The 24,263-nt window shown below is 34.8% G+C and overlaps 1 protein-coding gene across 5 annotated transcripts in view; it reads right to left on the minus strand.

The window, feature by feature from the left end:
* The window catches only part of CCDC18 (coiled-coil domain containing 18), a 96,997-nt gene that overhangs the window by 29,750 nt on the left and 42,984 nt on the right, over positions 1 to 24,263 (minus strand). For all 5 annotated transcript variants that reach the window (XM_035018013.1, XM_035018015.1, XM_035018014.1 and 2 more), the window contains 8 exons: positions 19,890 to 20,024; positions 19,423 to 19,500; positions 13,867 to 13,983; positions 10,719 to 10,886; positions 8,173 to 8,315; positions 7,182 to 7,345; positions 6,745 to 6,958; positions 2,915 to 3,014 (listed from right to left, as the gene is read on the minus strand). In XM_035018013.1, coding sequence (XP_034873904.1) covers positions 2,915 to 3,014; positions 6,745 to 6,958; positions 7,182 to 7,345; positions 8,173 to 8,315; positions 10,719 to 10,886; positions 13,867 to 13,983; positions 19,423 to 19,500; positions 19,890 to 20,024 — 1,119 coding nt within the window. The remainder of the gene's footprint in view (positions 1 to 2,914; positions 3,015 to 6,744; positions 6,959 to 7,181; positions 7,346 to 8,172; positions 8,316 to 10,718; positions 10,887 to 13,866; positions 13,984 to 19,422; positions 19,501 to 19,889; positions 20,025 to 24,263) is intronic.

The following is a 24,263-nucleotide window of genomic DNA, read 5'->3' on the forward strand; positions in this document are numbered from 1 at the left end:
AGCAATAAACGAGGAATTTGAAATTTAAAACATAATATGATTTACATTAGCACTCCCCAAAACAAAATACTTAGGTATAAATCAAGCTAAATATATCAAGATCTATAAAGAAACTACAAAACTCTAATGAAAGAAATCAAAGAATTAAATAGAGAGAGAGTCCTTATTCATGGATAGAAAGACTCAATATTTTCAAGATTCAAGATGTCAGGGCGCCTGGGTGGCTCAGTCATTAAGCGTCTGCCTTCGGCTCAGGTCATGATCCCAGGGTCCTGGGATCGAGTCCCACATCGGGCTCCCTGCTCGGCAGGAAGCCTGCTTCTCCCTCTCCCACTCCCCCTGCTTGTTTCCTGCTCTCACTATCTCTCTCTCTGTCAAATAAATAAATAAAATCTTAAAAAAAAAAAAAAAAGATTCAAGATGTCAGTTCTTCCCAACTAAATCTAAACATTCGAGGCAATTCCAATCAGAATTCCAGCAAGTTAATTTGTGGATATTGACAAACTGATCCTAAAATTTACATGGAGAGGCAAAACACCCAAAATATCCAACATGATAACTGAAGAAGAACCAAGTTGGAAGAGTGACATTACCTGACTTCAAGACACTAAAAAGCTACAGTAAACAGACCTTGGTACTGGCAAAACACAGGTGAATAAATAATTGTACAGAATAGAATCCAGAAACTAAATATGTTAATTAACCTTTGACAAAGGAGCAAAGGCAATACAATGGAGAAAAAATAGTTTTTTCAACAAATGGTGCTGGAATAAGTGGACAACGACATGGAAAAAAATGAGTCTACACCACACCCTTCACAAAAATTAACTCAAAATGGATCACAGACCTAGATGTAACTTGCAAAACTATAAAACTTCTATAAGATAACATAGAGGAAAGCCTTGGATGACCTTGGGTGATGACTTTTTAGATGCAAAGCCAAAGGCATAATTCATGAAAGAAATAATAAGTTGGATGTCATTAAAATTAAAAACTTCTGCTCTGTGAAAGCCAATGTCAAAAGATTGTGAATTAAAGCCACAAACTGGAATAAAATATTTGCAAAAGACACATTTGAAAAAGGACTTGTATCCAAAATATACAAAGAACTCTTAAAATTCAACAGTAAGAAAACAAACAACTCAATTAAAAAATGAGCCAAAGACTGTAACAGACACCTCACCAAAAAAGATATAAAGAGAGAAAATAAGCACAGGAAAATACCCTCCATATCATATGCTGTCATCTAAGAAGTGCAAATTAACCAGGAGATACCACTACACACTAATGAGAATGGCCAAATCCAAAACATTGACAACACCAAATGCTAGCCAGGATGTGGAGCAACAGGAATTCACATTCATTGCTGGTAGGAATGCAAAATGGTACAAGGCACTTGGGAACACAGTTTGGAAGTGTCTTATAAAACTAAACATACTCTTACCATATGATCCAGCAATCATGCCCCTTGGTAATTACCAAAAGGAGTCAAAAACTTATGTCCACACAAAAACCTGCACACAGATGTTTATAGCAGCTTTATTCATTTAATTGTCAAAACTTGGAAGCAACCAAGATGCCCTTCAGTAGGTGAATGGATAAGTAAACTGTAGTACATCTAGACAATGGAATATTATTCAGTGCTAAAAGAAATGAGCTATCAAGTAACAAAAAGATGTGGAGAAAACTTAAACGAATATTATTAAGTGAAAGAAGCCAATATGAAAAGACTATGTACTATATGATTTCAACTATATGACATTCTGGAAAAGGCAAAATGATGGAGACAATAAAAAAGATCAGTGGTTGCTAGGGATGGGGGAAGAGGAAGAAGGATAAAGGTGGAGCAAAGAAAATTTTTAGGGCTTGAAAATACCCTGGACGATACCATAATGATGGATACATGTCATTAAACATTTGTCCAAACCCACAGAATGTACGCACCAAGAGTGAATTGTAATGTAAGTTATGGAGTTTGGATGATTATAATGTGTAGGTTCCTCAACTATTATCAAACGTACCACCTGGGTGGGGAATGTTGATAATGGGGAAGGCTGTGCATTTATTTATTTATTTATTTATTTATTTATTTTTTGGAGTAAAACAAGATTTCATTGTTGACAAAGTTACTTTTGATTTGCAGATATTCTTTTGGTTTTTCCCTGCACTCCCCCATTCAATCTTGACTGCCACAATGAGACAGACAGAAAGTGTGAGGACACTTTTTTCTTGCGTCTCTAGTGGAAACCTTAGCAGCAGATAGGAACTGCTCCAAGGGCTGTGCATTTATGGTAGCAAGGTGTATATGGGAAATCTCTGTACCTTCTGCTCAATTTCACTGTGAACCTAAAACTGATCTAAGAAAGTCTTTAAAAAAGATGCCTTTTGAATAGTTTTGTTCCTCCAACAAACACACTATTAAAGGAGTTACAATAACTCCTTTAATCCCGTTGTCTTGGGATATGCAATAATGTAAGAGATCAAAAAGTTCAGATACTAAGCTAACCTTCATTCTCAAAAATTGACTTTCTATAAAAATAGCAAGATGGGGGCACCTGGGTGGCTCAGTTGTTAAGCATCTGCCTTCAGCTCAGATCATGATCCCAGGGTCCTGGAATGGAGCCCCGCATACGGCTCCCTGCTCAGCAGGAAGCCTGCTTCTCCCTCTCCCACTCCCCCTGCTGGTGTTCCCTCTCTCACTGTCTCTCTCTGTCAAATAAATAAATAAAAATCTTAAAAAAAAAATAGCAAGATGAAGAAAGATGACATATTTATAATTTTTTATATATTAATGTGCACAGAAAAACATATATGCTTTAAAAAGGTCCATTTTACCAAAAAGTGGCGATCTCTAAAACCCTGCATGATTGTACTGTAAAAGAAAATTTCATTAAATATAATTAAGAAAACCAACTTGAGCTGCTCTTTGCTTTAGTTCCCAATTTCTCTCCTTAAGTGCCTGATCCATTTCAAGGAGTTCTTGCTTTTTATCTTCATTCTCCATCTTGCATTCTCTGCAATTTATCAAAGGAAAAAGATCAAAGCAAATAGTAGGAATATTATAGTTTTAAAAAATTAAGTCGATTGGGATAGCGTCCTGTAAGCTAAAAGTGATAAAATATATGCCATTATTTCTGACCTTTGAAAGGGCTCAAATTAAAGAAATACTGAATAAAGAAAATGGTATCAACAGTTACTTTAATAAAGTATTCTCAAAAGGCAAAAGTTAACTCAAACACTACTACTGTAGACAATTTAAGCTAAATGTTAAAGTACTCCCAAGATATAAAACTGAATCAGTATAAGAATTTTTAAAATATGTCCATATTTTTCATTTACAGATCAGGGGAGCATTTGAAAGTCGTTTCCATATACTAGCTGTGAGTTTATTACATTTGAATGAGGCATTTATCTCATGGTTGGTATCTCTGATATCCACAGCTCAGTCAATGACCACTGTGTTTCTCATGGGGATTTTACTCAAATGACGCCTTACATATAGTGAAGTATTGAAGTCTAATATAGAAACATTTTTTTTTGTAAACTCTAGCTCTCCTAAAACCTTATTTATAATTTTATATTATAAAAATGCTTAATACTGACACAACTTTAAGACTTCTACTACTCAGATCAGAGAATGCAATCAAAGAATTTTAATTTGGAACTCTATGTTTTGATATGACAAAGGCTAAAAATGTTGATCTCAAAAATCTTTCATATAGTTTTCCAGACTTAAATATGAACAATATTGAACAAAGGTACTGATTTTAAAAAGTAGATTGTGAATTTCTTTAATGAACTATTTACTATTCTCTTAAAAGTCTCAACAGTTAGGGGGTGCCTGGGTGGCTCAGTCAGTTGAGTGACCAACTCTTGATTTAGGCTCAGGTCATGATGTCCAGGGTCATGGGATCAAGCCCCTCATCAGGCTCTGCGCTCAGTGCAGAGTCTGCTTGTCCCTCTCTCTCTGCTTCTCCCCCCTGCTCACAGGCTCTCTCTAAAATAAATAAATAAATTAATTAAAAAAATCTTTTTAAAAAAGTTTCAGCAGTTATAAAATACAAGGCTACATTAATAAGTTATTATGAAATGAATTCTAAAGATAATTGTATAAGTGAATAGCTGAGTTTCCAAAAATTCAGCTATCAGCTAGAATTTAAGATTTCATTTTTACTTCTTTCATCTACTCATTCACTTAACCATTTAGCAAATATTTATTGGATGCTTCCTATACATCAGGCCTCTATGTACTGTGAGTTTAATAGCCAACAAGATGTCCTTCATCACATGGAGCATACATACTAATAGGTCCAATAGAGAAGACAGACTATAAATAATAAACAAAAAAAATAAATAAATTGCTATGTTAGAGCATTAAAGACAGTGATGAGATAGTGCCTGGGTGGCTACTTGAGAGTAGGCGGTCAGAAAAGGGCCCTCTGAGGTAATATGAAGGGCAAGAAGTTGGCCATTCAACCATTATTTCAGGCCAAAGAAACAGCTACAGCAAAGTCAAAAGGTAGGAAAAATTTACTAAGTTTTAAGTACCAACAAAAAGGCCAGGAGAAAAGGGAACAATATGAAATGAGGCCAGAGAAACAGGCAGAAACCCTATCATCTAGGGCTTTGTATTCCATGATAAGGAGCTTGGCTTTTTTTTTTTAATCGTGGTAAAATACATATAATATTTACCATTTTAATCACTTTAAAGTGTACAGTTCAGTTACGTTAAGTAAATTCACAATGTTGTGTAACCATCACCACTATTTCCAGTACTTATTCATTACTCCAAATGAAAATTTCACACCCATCTGCAGTTATTTTCCATTGTCCCACCCCCTAGTTCTCAGCAACCATTAATCTGCTTTCTATCTCTATGTATTTGCTAATTCTGGATATTTCATATAAATGGAATTATATAAACATATCTGGTTTATTTCATTTAGCCTAATATTTTCAAGGTTCATCTATGTTGTAGCAGATATCAGTACTTTATTCCTTTTCATGGCTGAATAATATTCCCTATATGGATATATTACATTGTGTTTATCCATTCAACTACTGATGAATATTTGGGTTGTTTCCATTTAGTGGCTACTGTGAACAGAGTTGCTATGAACATTTATACATCATTTTTTTTTAACAGGATGTTTTTAATTCTTTTGGGTAAATAACTAGGAGTAGAATTAATGAGTTACATGGTAATTCTATATTTGACTTATTAACTATGCCAAACTGTTTTCCACAGGCAACTGTATCATTTTAGTTTTCCAACATCAATGTAGGAGGGTTCCAATTTCTCTAAACACTTGCTAACACTTGTTATTTTCAGTTTTGGGGTTTTTTGTTTATTTTTATCATGGTCATCTGAGAGGGTGTGAAGTAGTATCTCACTGCAGTTCTGATTTACATTTCCCAAGAAGCTTGGATTTTATTCTGAGTATTTTGGGAAGCCATTGTAAGGGTTAAGTAGGGACACAATATAATCTGATTTATGTGTTAAATAATAAACTTAAGTCCATTTCTGTTATGTTTTAAATCATAAACTTACTCCATAAACTGAAATGGACTTTGGGGAGGGTCTGGCATTTAAGCTGGGAGACCATTAGGGAAACCACAGCAACAGACCAGGTGAGAGATGATGATGGCTTATGCTAAGGTGGTAACAGAAAAGAGGCCAAGAAATCAATGGATTTCAGAATATGTTTTGGAAATAAAGTTGACATGAATTTCTAATAGGTTGGAAGAAAAAAAGAGACAGGCAAAGAGATAAGACTAATCTTTCAGATTTCTGGTTGTGCTCCAACTGCATGATTCTGAGATGGAGGAAGGGTAGGGTTATGGAGAAAAAAAAAACAGTCGTGTTTTGGCCAAGTTTAAGATGCCATTACTAGAGGTCATTACTAGAGATGTGGGTCTGGAAGTCTGACACACAGTATTTAAACTTATATGAAATTCACTAAGAATGAATTTGTGGGTAGAAAAGAGACGGGGTCCTGCACTGAGTCATGGGATACATCTAAGTTCCTGGGTCCTCTTGCTGCTCTCTGTCCTGTCATCCCACATTTCACATCCTGGTTTGTAATTCTGTTTTCCTTTCTGGAATCTATTTCCCACACCTTGGTTCTCGTCTGGCTCTCCACCCCCACTCACCATAGATGTGTGCTGGAACAGCATTTTATGCTATCATTGCTAATCTAAGAACCCAGATTTTAGAGTTGGACAAACTTGTGTTTAACTCCCTTCTCCGGACCTGATTATGTGACCTTGGGTATTTTACTTAATTTTTCAAGCCTCAGTTTTCTCAAGTATAAAAAGGTGGTAATATGTATATGATAGGTTTATTGTAAAGAAATGAGTCAGATCATATAGGAAGCCCCTGGCATAATCCTGGCACAAAATAAGGTCTTAATACAAAGAAAACATTGTCATTACTAACATTATTTTGCTATTAACCACTGCTGTATGCTGTTCCAATCATTTTTTACCACTATATAATATAGGAGAGGGTGAAATATATAATGTCCAAAGACCAAGGATAGAAATATTAGTCATGAGGAATGGCTGAATTAGTTAGATGGAGCATGGGACAGGCTGACTGGGATGAACAACACAGAGCCAAAGACAGTTGAGAAATTTAGACATCTAGGATTAAACAGTAAACTTTACTGTATGACCCAAGAAGTCAGAGTAATAAAGTGAAATACCTGTAATTGTGATATCATTTCTTACTATTTAACGCACCTAAGTTCAGCTGTGAGATCCTTTATAGTAGTGTATTTTTCCTCTAATGATAATTGAGCCTTCTGTAGTACATCTCTCAATTCCTGAAGTTGTCTTAAAGTACTTTTTAACTCTCCATGCGCATTTTGGAGTTCAGACTCTAATGCTTCCTGTTTCTGCAAAGCTTCTGTTAGTTCAGTTTCAGTGTGGTGCTGTAATTTTTCTAATTCCTTCACTGTTAAAAGGAAAAAATAATTTTAGAACTACATAAAAACAATCTGTTATTAAAAATTTGTAAATAATTATAATTAAGAATATCCAATTTTATTCATCTACAAGAGGCAAAAACTGACCACTCATTGTCCCTTCCAGTCCTACTAACCCAAATTCTCACTTTATTATTCTACTTTTTAAATATAAATATACAGGCAGATAAGCTCAGCTAACATGTTGCTTACCAGAATTTGTCTTCTTATCTAGTTCTGTCTTTGTCTGTTCTAAGATCATGTCTAACTGAGAGAGATGCATTGCTTTATTTTCTCCATCTCTTTTTAGGTACATTATTTCTTTTTCCATTTTAGAGAGTTCTTCTCTGTACTGATCCATCTCAAGTTTTACTTGCCTAGTTAAAAACAAAAAATAAAACAATTAATAAACGATAATTTGGAAACCTAAAAGCCAACTGACTTGTCTCTGACTAAACAAAATCTGCAAGTTATATAAGGGCAAATATCAGCAAAACATCTAGTCAGAATACTAGGTCACACTTAGGTCATATTATTAAAAATGCTCCAACTAAAAGATTGTAATTCTGCACCAATTATGTACCACTAGGTACGACTGTGCTACCTGGTAATATTTAGCAAGGCTAGCCGTCTTTTCAATCTAACTACAGTTAGCTTGTGAAAAGCTTTGTATACTGAGAACATCCATGGATAGGTATCTCATTCATCTGGAATTTCTGTTATCTGCAACACAGAAACTAAGGAAGCCAAGCAATCAAAATATTCACCATAATGACAATACTACTCATAGGAGAATCAAGTCAGTTATTTTTATTCAGACCTTTATTATTTATGTTATCCTTTTTAGCTTTACAAGGGACTAGAGATTTCCAGAACTAGTGCAACTTTCTTGCTTTACAGATGAGGTAACTGGAAGGTTAGTGACTCGTCTGGGATAAGACAAATAGTTATTAACAGTGAGAGAATCAGGTTTACTAACTTTCAGTCAGTCCTGAGCTTATTCCAACATGGAAGATCCTCTACCTATAGACAAATCAACATAGTGAAAGAAAGTTTTAGGTCCATTTGTTGGTAACTCCAAAGTGATATTCACTAAGTAAACAAGTGCTAATATTAGCCTCAATAGAACTGATTCTCTTTGAATCAACATTTTTTGTTGATGTTGAAATAGGAAGAAAAAGAAAAAGTAACATATTCATTTTACCTGGCAGTACCAGTAAGCTCAATAACTTTTTGCCTTTTCAAATCGGCTTCATGTGTGGCTGCTTCACATTTCTCCTCCATTTTTCTCAACTTTTCAGCTGAACTTTCCCTTTGTTTTTGAAGCTCTTGTTCCAGTTTCGATACCTTGTAAAAATAAGTTTAAGTATTTTAAGTTCAGTCACATTTTTTGGAATGTGTCACATAATAGTCTTTGGAAGAAAAAAATATATATAAATATGTAGTCTAGCCTATCATTCAGTTTCAAGATGTATTATAAAACTCAAAGTACAGACCAGAAAGCAAATGTTTTGGAAATAAAAAAGCAAAACTTAACTTCGTGGAAGATATTTCATTCATATACCTATTTATAGAAGTAGCCACATCGTAACACTAAAATAGGATTTACAAGAATTGAACAAAATAATGGTTAATGTTTCCCCTTTCATTATCCCCATGTGAAATGTTTTCTTCGCCTGTCAAACTATGTTGCTTTCCTTCTTCACAAACTGGCTCATTCACTGAAGGATTTCTCAATTCCCAACTGCCCTCAAATGTTACCACTTGCATTTGCTCCTATTCATTATTTCCTCTGTTTGCCTATAGTGAGGGAGGTATTTTTCCTCCTATATAAGTCAAATTGCTTCACTGGTGTCCTGGGTTCATTTTCTCAGGAACCTATCCACTTTCTCAGGAACTCATACTACTGACTATCACTACTCTCTCCTTCTGGCTTCTTTATATTAGCATTTAAACATGTTCAAGACATTTCCATCATAAAAAACTACCCAAACCTCTACCTCCTCCAACTACCACCACCACCCTTTCTTTCCTCCTCTTCAAAGCCCAATTTCTCAGTTTTCTATGCTTGTTGTATCATCTTCTCACTTTTCATTCATTCCTCAACCCAAAGCAATGTAGCCATTTTCTAAAGAAACTGAGCAATGTCACTAATGACCTTCATGTTGGTAATTCTAGTGGACATTTCTCAACCCTCATTCTACTTGATATTGATCTCAGCAGCCCATGACACCAATGACCATTCTTAATTTCATGAAATACTTACTTTGGCTTCTATGTACCGTATCTCACAGACATCTGCCCAAGTCAATCTTCTCACCTCTCATTCTGTATTTTCTCCCTAGTTAATCTCAGCCACTCCATGTTTTCAATGAACATTTACATGACTGCTCTTCAAGTTAATCTCTGCCTAATGACTTTAATATCCTCTCTGCTCTTCTAAAACCTCTCACTAGAGAACTAAATACAGATTATAAGTTATTAATATCCACACCTCTAACTCAAGTTTCAAGAATAAAATTAAAATAGTACCCAGTGTTAAAACTAAAGGGAATCACCAAAACCCATCTACTCTGTGTTTTATTAAATAGCACACTCATAAGCAGAAAGAATCTAAAGATGAGTAATAATCTGAAAGAATCTAACATGGAATCTATGCACAGAGGAATATGAATGAAAGGCACAAAGAGAATACTGTATACAATGGAAAACTTACTCCAAATACTACAGAAATTTTTAGATATAAACTTCTTTAGACCCTCAAAGAAGTTAAAGAACATACAAAAATCTCTTAAAACAAAGATCAAGAAGAAAAAGAATTTACCAAATGAAAAATATAAATGAACTGGTAGATTTAAGGGGGGAAAAAAAGAGAGAGAACCATAAAATCATTATGGAAATGAAAATGACTTCAGAAAGAACAAGAATTTTAATCAATTCTACAAGCCAGAGACAACAACAAGGGACTTAGGAAGTGGGAATCAAACACAGATATGAAGAAATGCTTCCAGATGAAGCTGAACAACAAGCATAGCAAGCAAGAGGTCTAGACTTTAACAAAAGGGATGGAGAGCCACAGAACAGCTGTCTCTAAAAAAAAAAAGAAAATAGAGAATACCTGCCTGATATGTTTGAATGTATTGAGGGATTCTTTAGTTGCACTGGAGAGGCTGAGGATGAATTCAGAATATGTAGATAAAAAGCCATCCAAATGACAAAAGGTGAGGTGTTGTGAGATTACAGGGAACTATCATTTCCTAATTTATACATTTTTGTAAAGTTTGAAAAAGAAAAACAACTCAAAAAATAGGAATTATCTGTCTGAAGATTTCAGATGAACTGGTAATGAATGAAAGAGGAAAGATTCGATTCTAGTATAAAATTCCTAGGATTCTTTCACTGGAGTAATAACATTTTTAGAAGTAAGTAGTTTCCTTTGGGATTTTTCTTGTAGTGCACTGCTTTAGCATATCCTTAAGGATTATCATGCATCCTGATCCAAAAACATGATGGAATGAAAAAGTCTAAATTATAACTAAGTTCTATGGATGACAAAAATGTGCCCATGGTATTAGAGATGCAGGTTAGAACACACTCAAATAGAACTTCACCCATTTTTCAATGTTAACACAGAATATTTCTTATAATATGAAACCTGTGAGGTAAATAGCAATATAACAAAATACTTATTATCGATTTTTAAAATTTCTATTTCATATAAGTGAAACTATGTTGACCAATAAGATATACCTGTTTTTCAAGTTTAGTTTGAATGTCTTCTAGCTCTCCGTTCCTAATTGTCTCTTGTTGTAACATTTGCTGCTGTTGCTGAAGAGTATGCTGTAGAATAAGATTCTGCTCAGCAGTCTCTTGAAGACTATGATTTTTTATCTTTAGTTCTTTCTGTAAACAATATACCTAACAAATACATACATTTCTCATTAAAATGACATTTCAAAAAAAAAGTCATAAAATGTCAATGTTGTCTTCCTTATTATCTTCATTTGTCATGTGGGATAATTGTATTTATGGCTATTGTTTGTTATATGGAAGGGCAGGTTCACTTTTATGATGGAAGGGTGTGTTAGAAGGGCCTGCTTATAAGGCTGACTCTCGGGGCACCTGGGTGGCTCAGTCATTAAGCATCTGTCTTTGGCTCAGGTCATGATCTCAGGGTCCTAGGATTGACCCCACATCAGGCTCCTTGCTTGGCGGGGAGCCTGCTTCTCCCTCTCCCACTCCCACCCAGGTGGCCTCAAATCCAATTTTCTAAACCCTAGCTATATATGATGGAAACCTCACAAGTCTGATATAAGATAATACAGTTGACTCTTGAACAATAAGGGTTTGAACTGCATAGGTCCACTCGTGCAGATTTTTTACAGTACAGTACTGTAAATGTATTTTCTCTCCCTTATGATTTGCTTAATCACATTTTCTTTTCTCTAGCTCACTTTATTGTAAGAAAACAGTATATAATACATATAACATAGAAAATATGTGTTAATCATCTATGTTATGGTAAGGCGTCTAGTCAACAGTAGGCTATTCCATAGTTAAGTTTTTGGGAAATCAAAGGTTATATGGGGATTTTCAACTACATGGCAGGGAGGGGGTCGGCACTCCTAACCACTGCATTGTTCAAGGATCAACCTTAATTATATTAACCAGCATTGATACTAAAATTTGCTCTAAAGACAAATAATTCAAAAGTAAATAAATGTATGGGGTGGTACTTAAGAAAACAAAGTAAACAGTAATTGAATTTTTCTCCATTTCTTATCGATATATGTGAAAGAGTGAAAGATAACCTGTTAAGTAAGCCAAATACATGTGCACTGAGATAATAATTCAGCAGCGAAAAATGCAAATCTTTCTAATTTACTTACTTATTCCCTAGTACAGTTTACATACTTGACTACTACTTCTATTTTCTAATTCAGTTTGGAGCCTAGGTTTTTATTTCCAGTCGTTTTGGAAATGATTCTAAGTTCATTTTAGGTAAATGCCTACTATCCACCCTAGTCTCTGATGCGGTTTCTGAGAGCACAAAGTGTAAAGCTCAACAAACTCTCTTGTTACGAACACTGCTTGTCTCCAGATTCCATCTCTGCCAAGTCCATCTACACTGAAGGATAGTGAGGGCTATCAAAGAAATGTTTAAGTAATGTTTGAAGAAGTTCATAGTAAAATAAAAATAACATTTCTATTTTAAAAAGTCAAAGTATCCATAGTTGAGGTAATTTAAATTCCATATACTGCAGTAGAGAAATATATGCCTGTCTGTCAAAGATGCTATAAAAGCCTTCATGAAGACACATGGAAGGAAGAAGACAGGACCAATAAAATGTGAAGAGTTCCTTTTCTCAATCTCTAAACTTATATAATTATGTGATACACCTAAGTCTGAAGTGCTAGTCAACTATATATTTGCTTTTAGATCTATGCCTGCCTTCCCCCTGCTCTGCTCCAGGTATTGCAAGAAATTCCCTTTTGGATAACAGAAAGATTTAGCCAGTGGGAGGGACCTGGAGCAGTTCTCCTCCTCTACGGCCTCAGTTTCAATTAGACAGATTCCTTTGTGGACTTCATTCCACTAGGCAGCCCTGCTTCTGGACTATAATCATCACATCTCTTCCTGATATTCCTCTATCCCTGATGATGGTAGTAGGTCCTTGCTTATGATATCTGAGTCACCTTACCATGCTTTGTTTGCTTCTCCCCTCTTCCATCACCTGTGTATCTAATTCTCTGCATAAAATTCTCTCCATTTTAAAGATATAGAAAGGATTCTATTTTTTGGTTGGGACTTTCTGATGCATTCAAGTCAACTTTGATGAACATTTTTGGGGGACTATTTCTAAACATGAATTTAAGGTTTAAAGCTTATATTTAATTTTTAAAATAGAATTTATTTTAAATTTGTATTATAAATTCTAACAAAGAAATAAAGGAACTCTTCACTAAGGTTATACCTTTGAGCAAAGTGAATACCTATTATGTTGAAAGCAAAGTGGTAGACACTGAGATATAGAATAAGATATGAATAAGATAACTTGAGTCATCCATCCAGTATCTCAGAAACTCATCTCAATAGAGAAAGTTGAATTTCCAAACCTAATTCTCAATCCTTCAGACAACTAGAAGGAGCAAAAATAAAATGAAAAAATTTGAAGATGGGGCGGCTGGGTGGCTCAGTTGTTAAGTGTCTGCCTTTGGCTCAGGTCATGATCCCAGGGTCCTGGGATCGAGCCCCGCATCGGGCTCCCTGCTCCATGGGGAGCCTGCTTCTCCCTCTCCCACTCCCCCTGCTTGTGTTCCCTCGCTAGCTGTGTTTCTGTCAAATAAATAAATAAAACCTTAAAAAAAAAAAAGAAAAAGAAAAAAATTTGAAGAATTTTACGCCTCTAAATCTAAAACAATATTCTAAGTCTTAATCATTTTATATTAGAATTACTTTCTGTGATATTAACAATAATCTTCCGATTTCTTAGAAATAGATAAAAGAATCAGAATTTTAAGGTGTCATATTTTGTATTGCACAGAATTAGTTTGTTATAAACAAAGAATATAAAACTGGAATTCACATTTTAATGGAAAGTTTTTTTTAAAAGATTTTATTTATTTGAGAAAGAGAGAGTGCGCACAAGTGGGGGAGGAGGGGCAGAGGGAGAAGCAGGCTCCCCGCTTAGCAGGGAGCCTGATGGGGGGCTTGACCCCAAGACCCTGGGATCATGACCTGAGCCCAAGGCAGAAGCTTTAACCGACTGAGCCACCCAGGCACCCCTTAATGGAAAGTTTATCAGCTACATAAAGATGTACTTTTAAAGAATCTTAAAAATAAGATCTCAAAAAGAAATCATGTGAAAAATGTTTTTTAATAAAAATGCTAATTTACCTCTTCAGATTTCTTCTTTAGCTGTTTTTCAAACTTTTCCTTATTTCCTTCTAATTGATTCAAGTGCAAGGCAAGTTCTTCCTTACAAATTTCCAGTGCTGAATCTAGTTGTCTGACCTAAGCAGGAGAAAAGCAAAAAAAGAAAAATCAACTAATATTAATGAGTGCTTATTATATGTTCAATATTTTACAGGTTTATCTCCTAATGTTACCTAACTGCTTAAAACTGAATACACAGCCCAACTTAGGACACAAAATGCTATTACAGAAAAAATTTATTTAGAAAACTGATTTTTTTTTTTTAAGATTTTATTTATTTATTTGAGAGAGAGAGAATGAGAGACAGAGAGCATGAGAGGGGGTAGGGTCAGAGGGAGAAGCAGGCTCCCCGCTGAGTGGGGAGCCCGATGCGGGACTCAATCCCGGGACTCCAGGATCATGACCTGAGCCGAAGGCAGTCGTTTAACCAACTGAGCCACCCAGGTGCCCCTGATTTTTTATTGCAAATTAGGAAATCAGAGTCTGGCGTCCTAAAGAATAAACCGAACATGAACAAGTGAAGAAGGGCATTCCAGGAAGAGGGAGTATGTCCAGAGACAAGACAATGTGAAAAGGAATGGTGCGAAGTTGGCAGTTTAGGGTACGAAGAGTATTAATTTACAGGAGATGGGTATTTGGGAGATTAGACTGGAAAGACAGACTGGGGCCAACCATCAAGAACCCGTAGACCAAACGCCCTAAGACATTTACCTAAAATAGTAAGCAACATTTAAGCCTATTTCTTAAGTTCCCTTGATCAAGAAAAATAGTAAAGTGAGTACACACTAGTGTACTGTGCTAATAATGCCATGGTGTGAATATTCTGAATGTGCTCAAGTCACAAAGAAAATGAAAATACTTTTGTTAGCTAGAAAAAAAACTTAACAGGCTGCATTTGCTTTGAATCCAGGAAAACATTTTCAGAAAGGCAGCACTGTAACTTGGTCCAAGTGTTCACAGAGCTGCAAATGCTTTACACCACCTTAATATTAAACAGCAAACGAGCAAAGAGCAACACAAATTCAGTAAATTTTTTCACAAAAATTAGTTCAAGGGCCACAATTTGCACACATGCTCCATATCCCATCTGTCAAAAAGATGCTTGTCTTGCTTCTTTCTTAGTGTAATTTTGAGCTTCTCAGGAGTGGTTCCCCCCCCCCTTAATCAAGTAGCATTCTCGTAAGTCATCTTGAAGGTGTAAAAGAAATCTCAAGATAAGAAAAAGAGAAAAATGCTCCCTGTTGCAGATACTATTTATTCTATATCATGAGATTATCTTTGCAACTCATATTTCTAAATAGAGAATCCTGAAATACAGTTTTCAAAGACTGTCCTTATAGCCTGTGAATATAACCATTAACAGCTAAAAAGCTGGTAATTTTGAATTATGCTTGTTAATAAATTCACATTAAATTAACACAAATTAACATTTGTTTTATGAAAGGCATAAATACTTGAGTTTTCTTTCCTTCTTTTTTTTCTGAGGGTTGTATTTTTTTAGTTTTCTTTCTTAACCATGAGAATGAGCACTGCTGCTTGTATCATCTCCCACACACAGAGAAAAAATGAAATCTGTGACTGTCAGAATATCGCACCTGATAATTAATAATGTAAAAACGAATTCAGGCAAGCTTTATCATGAGATGTTAAAACCATCGGTTATAGGTGGTTGAGGAGCAGTACATTCACATGGCCTGAAAGAATCACCGCACGTTTTATTAATTATAAAGGAAAAAAATGTGCCCTTCACATGGAGAGATCTGGCAGTAATCGGCTTACATAAGGTGCCAATATTGGCAGTGACAGTAACGGGGTAGTCTGACATGTGCTTCCTGATGGGAAGCAGAAGAACACAGTATAACTCATGTGGTGTTCTAGCTGACCTAGACTTTCAGAAGATTCACTATCAGAAGAACAGAAGGAAAGAGTGAGTTTAGGGAAACCGAAAGTGCCAAATGCAGCATGTACTTATAAATGAATCCTAGATTGTAAAAAGAACAAGAACAAGCTGAAGTAGTGTTTCTGAAGGTTTTAATGGGCATACAAATCAGCTGGGCACCCTATTAAAATACAGATTCTGATTCAGTAGAAGGGCAAAAAGGTAAGACAGGAGACATGGGCTCAAAATTTAAGGAGGCACTCACTCGCAGGGTCATGCCAAGTGCCAACGCTATACTTATACAACCCCAAGAGTAAGCATCTCCCTAAATTTTGCACCAGAAGCAATTCACTTCCTTCACCTTAATTCCAATTCTGTTCAGTAGGTCCGGGGTATAGCCGAAATTCTCCAAGTCAAACACGTTTCTAGGTGATGTTGATGTTGCTAGTCCACAGACCATGCTTTGAGTAGCAAGGCTATATAGAACGATTTTAAATAATTGGAAAAATTTTAGTATGGACTGTGTGTTGAATGATGTCACTGAATTAACTTTTACTTTCTCTGGTGTGTAGAGTGGTGAGGTCATGTAGGAGAAAGTTTCTGTTCACAGGAGATGCAAGTTTAAATATTAAAGGTGTAAAGTGTTACGACATCTGCAACCTTCTCTCAGGTGGTCTGGCAAAAAGGAAATGTGTACGTTATGAGATTGGGTGGGTGCGTGCACAAGTGGGTATGTATGTGTAGGGAGAGATGAAATGAATGTAGCTAAACAGACAGTAAATCGAGGCAGAGGGTTCACAAATGTTCTCTGTACTATTCTTTCCATTTTTTTGCAGGTTTGGAATTTTTCAAAATAAAATTTAAAGTTTTTTTTTTTTTTTAATAGAGACACAGCAAGAGAGGGACCACAAGCAAGGGGAGTGGGAGAGGGAGAAGCAGGCTTCCTGCGGAGCAGGGAGCCCCATGTGGGGCTCGATCCCAGGACCCTGGGATCATGACCTGAGCTGAAGGCAGACGCTTAACGACTAAGCCACCCAGGCGCCCCCAAAATAAAATTTAATTAAAATTAATAAATCAATTTAAAAAATAATAAAACCCCAAACATTTACTACTCTGTTGGATTCATTATTTGAACAGGAGTTTGAGAGTCTAAATCTCATATGGATAAGCATCATTCACCTCATACAAACCACCTATAAATACACACGTATATATATGGACATAAATGAATGAAATGAAAACAAAGACACTGCTTTGTTGAACCAAAGAACTTCCTCAGCAGTACAGTCTGGGGGTAACCAAGTATGGGCTCTACTCTACCTATTTTCAACAAAAGCAGCTAAGTTCTTTTTTGTTGTTGCTTTTTTCTACTTATGACTTTCTTTGGGAAAAGAAAAAAATCCAGAGTGGAATATAAAAGCAAAACAAAAGAAAGTAAGTAAACAAAATCTCTAAATCTAACAGGCACCTTCTCAATATTCTATTTAACAACACGTAATATAATTGCTTTAATTTATTGGTTTCTTATTCCTGTTCAGAATTTCCCATCAATCTTCTAGTTCTCATTAATCATACTTTCATAAATGGTATCTTTAAATTGATTCTTATAACTCTCCTGCAGATAGAAAATTCAGAATTTTTGTGATTTCATTCTTTTTTTTAAATATTTTTTTTTTTTAAAGATTTTATTTATTTATCTGAGACAGAGAGAATGAGAGAGACAGAGAGCACATGAGAGGGGGGAGGGTCACAGGGAGAAGCAGGCTCCCCGCCGAGCAGGGAGCCCGATGCGGGACTTGATCCAGGGACTCCAGGATCATGACCTGAGCCGAAGGCAGTCGCTTAACCAACTGAGCCACCCAGGAGCCCTGTGATTTCATTCTTAACTATATTTGTATCTCCTTTGTTAATGGTTGAATTGACTGCATTTTCCAAGACTTTACCAATTGTAAGAATATATTCTTTGACTGGTTACTTTAAAAAAATTCATTATTTTTTATGCAAAGAACAAATAGAAGTACCTACATAGAGGGACATAGCCAAAGTCAAGAGGGGAAGGTGGTAATGACGTATCAGGAAGAAACTAGGTTTCAAACTTCAATTTTGTTGCTACAAATATCCTGTATGTTAGGTTTGGTATAGCTTGAGTCATAGGAATGTTGTTTCTATATTTCTTCCTCATTTTGGTGTTTGCCCCAATAACATCAAACCTAAAGCCATTAAGGGAATAAAACCCAGTAACATAATTTCTTCTCTTACTGATTTTAATATCTGGTTATTAACATATGGAAATAAACTACTAGATGTGTTAGGCAGTTTAATAAAAAACAGGAGGTAAGTGGCAATATAGATTTTATTTAATGAAATTATTTCATGCCTACAACTTTTATAATGATTTTTTCATGTTAATGATCTTAGAGGTTATTGTTACACGAGGAAATGAACTGACATGGCATTAAATGTTAAAAGTTTTGGGGAAACTTTTATAACACTGAATTAACACTGAAAATTTACTGAATTAACATATTCCTTATATTCAAGCCATATATGACAGAATAAACATGCTGTTACCTATTTTTAACACTAAAAATGCAAAGGAGAAATATCGAAATAATAACAAAATAACACTGAATTAACATATTCCTTATATTCAAGCCATATATGACAGAATAAACATGCTGTTACCTATTTTTAACACTAAAAATGCAAAGGAGAAATATCGAATATACAGTAAGTACTTATGAAACTTTGAGTAACTGAGTATGTGCCAAGCATTATAGGTACCTCATTTCATCTCCTCCTCATACTGACCCTCCTCCAGAGTATTGTTATCTGTATTTTACTGATGAAAAAGTTAAAGTTCAGAGACTTAAAATAACCTAGCCAGGGTTAAAGCTAACTAGTAAGCACTCTGAAATCAGAACTGAACCTCAAGTCAACTTAGCTCCAAAACCCATTCTTTTAACCATGAAGACAGAGTAGCCATAAAACAAAAGTATTTTTGTATTTTATCTGAAAATTCTGATTTTCTCCCCTAATTAATCTTATCGTAGAACTGGTAAAAAGAAGTAAAATTCGACTGCTTGTAGATTCATCTCCTTTTACTTCCTCTGTTAATTCTTTACTGGTAATGTTAGTAAGTAGCTACAATTAAAAAAACATTTTTTGTTAAAAAAGAAGCCTTTCTTTTTTTTTTTTTAAAGATTTTATTTATTCATTTATTTGAGAGAGTGAGAGAGAGAGAGCACATGAAAGGGGGGAAGGTCACAGGGAGAAGCAGACTCCCCACCGAGCGGGGAGCCCGATGCGGGACTCGATCCCGGGACTCCAGGATCATGACCTGAGCTGAAGGCATTCGCTTAACCAACTGAGCCACCCAGGCGCCCAAAAAAGAAGCCTTTCTTAAGGCAAAAAAAAAAGGTTAGACAATCCACAAACCAGATTATCAACAATCAAATAATTAAGATTATAATTCACAATGAAGAAAAAATACTTATAGAAACTAAGTTCACTGACTCAGGTAAAATCTTTACCTGTGAGTTTTTATCTAAATAATTTTTATAATTTTTAGAGAAAAGTATAAAAGCTACAGAATGTCTCTATTAAAAAAAAAAGTTTTAAAAAATTAGCATACTAGCCTTGATTGTTTCTTCAGATACTTGGTTCTGTAATGTTCTCAAAGCTTCATCTTTCTTCATGTTTTCCTTTTCCATCTCCTAAAAACACACAGATTGGTAGCAAAAATATGAGTACATGTATAAATATTTTAATTTTAGCATTACTAATAGGCTGTTAAGTAACTGATTTAATTAGAATTAAAGGTAGGTTATAGAAATGTAAGTATTAGTCAGCTGTTAAACAGCACTTTCAGGGGCGCCTGGGTGGCTCAGTCAGTTAAATGTCTGCCTTTGGCTCAGGTCATGATCCTGGGGTCCTGGGATCGAGCCCCGCATCGGGCTCCCTGCTCAGCGGGAGTCTGCTTCTCCCACTCCCTCCCCGCTTGTGCTCTCTGTTGCTATCTCTGTCTCTCTCAAATGAATAAGTAAAATCTTTTTTAAAAATGAATAAATAGATAAAATAAACACTTTCACAAAGATGATTTTACCCCTTTGCTTTCCGTCAGGAGTCTGTCTAGTGATTCAAGATGATGTTGTTTACATATTATATCTTGCTGCAAAATGGACATAGTCTTTTCTTGTTCTTTAAACTGTTGGTCTTTTTTCTCTAGTTGAGATTCAAGCTAAACATAAAAACATGATTTATTAACTTGCATATAATTTTTAAAAAATCATGAAACATGTTAAATATACATAAAAGAATATAATACTCCTATGTTAAATTACTATTAAAATTACATAGATTTTTCATTTTGCCAAATTTCCTTCAGTTTCTCTCTCTTGAGAGAAGAAATGAAATCACATGGCCAGGTCTTACCTGTCACCAATACAGTTGATTTCCTCCCTCATCAATACAGCTGACCCTTGACCAACACAGGTTTGAATTGCACAGATCCACTTATATGAGGATTTTTTACAGTATGGTACTGTAAATGTATTTTTTCTCTTCGTTATGATTTTCTTAATCACATTTTCTTTTCTCAGGATTTATTGTAAGAATACACTATATGATGCATGTAACATACAAAATATGTATTAGCTGACTGTTTTGTTATCAGCAAGGCTTCTGGTCATGAGTAGGGTGTTCAGTTTTGGGGGAGTCAAAAGTTAGATGAGAATTTTCAACTGTGCAGGGGGACCGTGCCCCTAACCCCTAAGTTGTTCAAAGGTCAAATGTACTATGCTGAAATTGGTCTGCATCATTCTCTGGTATGTTTCTCACACGTTTTTTGTGTTTACTACATATGTAGATCTATGAATAATATGTAATGTATTTTTGTTTTGAAATTTTACACAGACAATATCAAAACATCTGCAAGTTGTAGCGACTTGGTTTTTTTACTCAATATTGTTTTCGATATTTATCCCTGGATATTTATCCATGTAACCATATGTAGATCTAATTCATTACTTTTTCTAACAGTACAGTATTCCATTGTAACAACAAATTACAGTTGTCTTCTCTTCTACTCAAGAACAGTTTAATATTCTATTTTTCACCATCACAACAATGTTACAATACATCCTGTGTGCACTTCTCTTTGTGTTAGAGTTTCTTTAGAATAGATCACCTAGAAGTGGACTTTCTGTTTGTAGGATATGCACATTTCCAATTTCATTAGGTATTTCTCTTCAAAGTGCATCAAAATTTATGCTTATATTAGAAATGTATAAGATTCTCATTCCCACAACTTCAACAATAATTGGTGTTATCAAAATTTCAAAATACCTTTGTGAAGACAAAATAGGAAATTACTGATATGTGTATATGCATATATGTGCATATTACATACAAATGTGCAAAATTATATGATATATATAACACACATACATATATAATAAAAATATGACAGAACAAGGTTAACTAGAAAATATTAAAACTAAGTAACTCTGAAAACACTCAAATGAAAATAATCAAATAACAAATTAGAGGAACAGAACAAATAAAGATGGAAGAAAAGTGAACAGAGCCTAAAAGACTTGTTGGACGCCATCCAGCAGACCAAAACGCAGATCATGGGAGGAGAGGAGAGGGAAAAAGGGACACTGAGAATATCTGAAGAAATAATGATTGAAAATGTCTAAATTTGGGGCACCTGGCTGGCTCAGTTGGAAAAGCATGCAACTCCTGATCTCAGGGTCATGAGTTTGAGTCCCAAGAAAATGTCTAAATTTAATGAAAGACATGGAAATAAACATCCAAGAATCTCAACTCCAAGAAAGATGAACTCAAAAAGGAATCACACAAAGACACAGATATAATCAAAACTTTCAAAAGACAGAGAAATCAGCAAGAGATAAATGAGTAATCACATACAAGGATCCACAATAATATTACAAGCAGATTCTCATCAGATACTTTGGAAGCCAAAAGACAAATGTGTTGATTTACTGAAAAGAAAAAAATGTCCACCAAGAATCCTACTATCTGGCAAAACTGTCCTTCCGAAGTGAGGCAGAAATTAAGACATTCCCAGATAAATAAATGCTGAGGGGGTTGTGACCACCAGATATGCCCCACCAGAAATGCTCAAGGGAGTTCTACAAAGCGAAATGAAAGGACACTAGACAATAATTCAAAGCCATATGGAGTATTAAAACTCTCAAAGATAACAGCAAGGATAATTATAAAAGCTAGTATTATTCTAACAATGGTTTATAATTACTTTTTGTTTTCTATAGGATTTAATATATTTAATGAAGAAAAAACCAGTTAGTGTAATTTATTAGTATAAATTTGGTTTGTAATTCCAAGTCTTCTTTTCTAAATAGTTTGAGAGACTAATACATTTGAACGAATTATTAGCTTATGTTTTAGGGCACACAAGGTATAAAGAAATAATTTTGTGACATTAACATTAGAAAGGAGTAAAAATGGAGCTGTAAAAGGACACAATTTTTGTATATTACTGAAGTTAGGTTGGTACAAATTCAAATTAGAATGATAAAACTTTAGGGGTGCCTGGGTGGCTCAGTCGTTAAGCATCTACCTTCAGCTCGGGTCATGATCCCAGGATCCTGGGATCAAGCCCCACACCGGGCTCTCTGCTCGGCGGGAAGCCTGCTTCTCCCTCTCCCACTCCCCCTGCTTGTGTTCTCTCTCTTGCTCTCTCTCTCTGTCAAATAAATAAATAAAATCTTAAAAAAAAAAAAGAATAAAACTTTAGAATGTTAAATGTAATACCCATGACAACCACACGAAAAATAACAATACAATATTCACAAAAGAGAATGGAAACAAGAAAAGAATTTCAAAATTTCACTACAAAAAAAAAACAAAACCTGAATTCAAAAGAAGACAGTAATGTAGGAAAGGAGGGACAAAAAAGCTGTAAGGCATATAGAAAACAAACAGCATCATGACAAAAAGACAGTCTCTATCAGTATTTACTTTAAATATAAATGGATTAAACTCTCCAATCAAAAGATAGAGACTGGCAGAAGATAAAAACACATGATCCAAATACAGTTGACCCTTGAACAATGCAGAGGTTAAGGTGGCTGACCCCATGTGCAGTTGAAAATCTGTATAACTTTTGACTCCACAGAAACTGAACTACTAATAGCCTATTGCTGACCAAAGCCTTACCAATAACATAAACAGTTGATTAACACATATTTTGTATCTTACATGTATCATATTCTTATAATAAAGTAAGCTAGAGAAAAAAATATTAATAAAATCATAAGAGAAGATACATATACAGTACTGTTGTAAAAAATCCACAAATAAGTGGACCCATGTTGTTCAAGGGTCAACTGTATATGCTGTCTACAAGAGACTCACTTGAGATCCAAAGACACAAGCGTGTTAAAAGTGAAATAAGTAACCAAATAAGTAACCAAAAGAGAGCAGGGGTACCTACACAAATATCAGAAAAAACACTTTATATCAAAAAAGGTTTTAAGAGACAAAGAAGGACATTATTTACTATAAGGTTCAAAATAGTAGTGAGATATAATAATTATGAAGTTTACTCATGTAATGACAGACCATCAAAATATATGAGGCAAAAATTGACAGAACTGAAGGGAAAAATAAACAGTTCTACAAAAATAGTTGGAAACTTCAATACCCCATTCATAATAATGGACAGAAGACTAGACAGAATATAAGTAAGGAAACAGAGGACTTAACAGAATAAATCAACTAGATCTGACAGACATATACAGAACACTCTACCCAACAACAAAATACACATTCTTCTCAAGTGTGAAGGGGACATTTTGCAGGATAGACCATGTTAGGCCACAAATTGAAGTCTCAACAAATTTAAAAGGACAGAAATCATTCAAAGTATCTTCTCCAACCACAACCAGATGAAATTAGAAATGAATAATGAAAGGAAAATTAAAAAATTCATAAGATTGTGGCATTAATTAAACAACAGATTTTTAAACAATCAATGAATCAAAGAAGAATTCACAAGGGAAATTAGAAGATAATTAGGAGACAAATGAAAACAAAAACACCACTTACCAAAACTTAAGAGACACAGCCAAAGTGGGGCTAAGGGGTAATTTACAGCTATAAATGCTTACATTAAAAAACAAAAAAGATCTCAAGTCAATAATTTAATTTCAAAACATAAGGAACTAGAAAAAGAAGAACAAACTAAACCCAAAGCTAGTTGAGGGAAGGAAATAATAAATATTACAGTAAAAATCAACAAAACGGAGAACAGAAAACAATAAAGTAAATCAATGAAATGAAAAGTTAGCTCTTAGAAAAAATAAACAAAAGTGACAAATCTTTAGCCGAATAGATTAAAAAAACAGAGAAAAAATTAACAAAATCAGAAATGAAAGTGGGGATAGTACTGCCAATTATACAGAAACAAAAAAGATCATAAGAAAGCCTA

The sequence above is a fragment of the Mirounga leonina genome, unplaced genomic scaffold (genome assembly GCF_011800145.1).
Source record: "Mirounga leonina isolate KUSES-001 unplaced genomic scaffold, KU_Mleo_1.0 Mir_173, whole genome shotgun sequence".
Lineage (NCBI taxonomy): Eukaryota > Metazoa > Chordata > Mammalia > Carnivora > Phocidae > Mirounga > Mirounga leonina.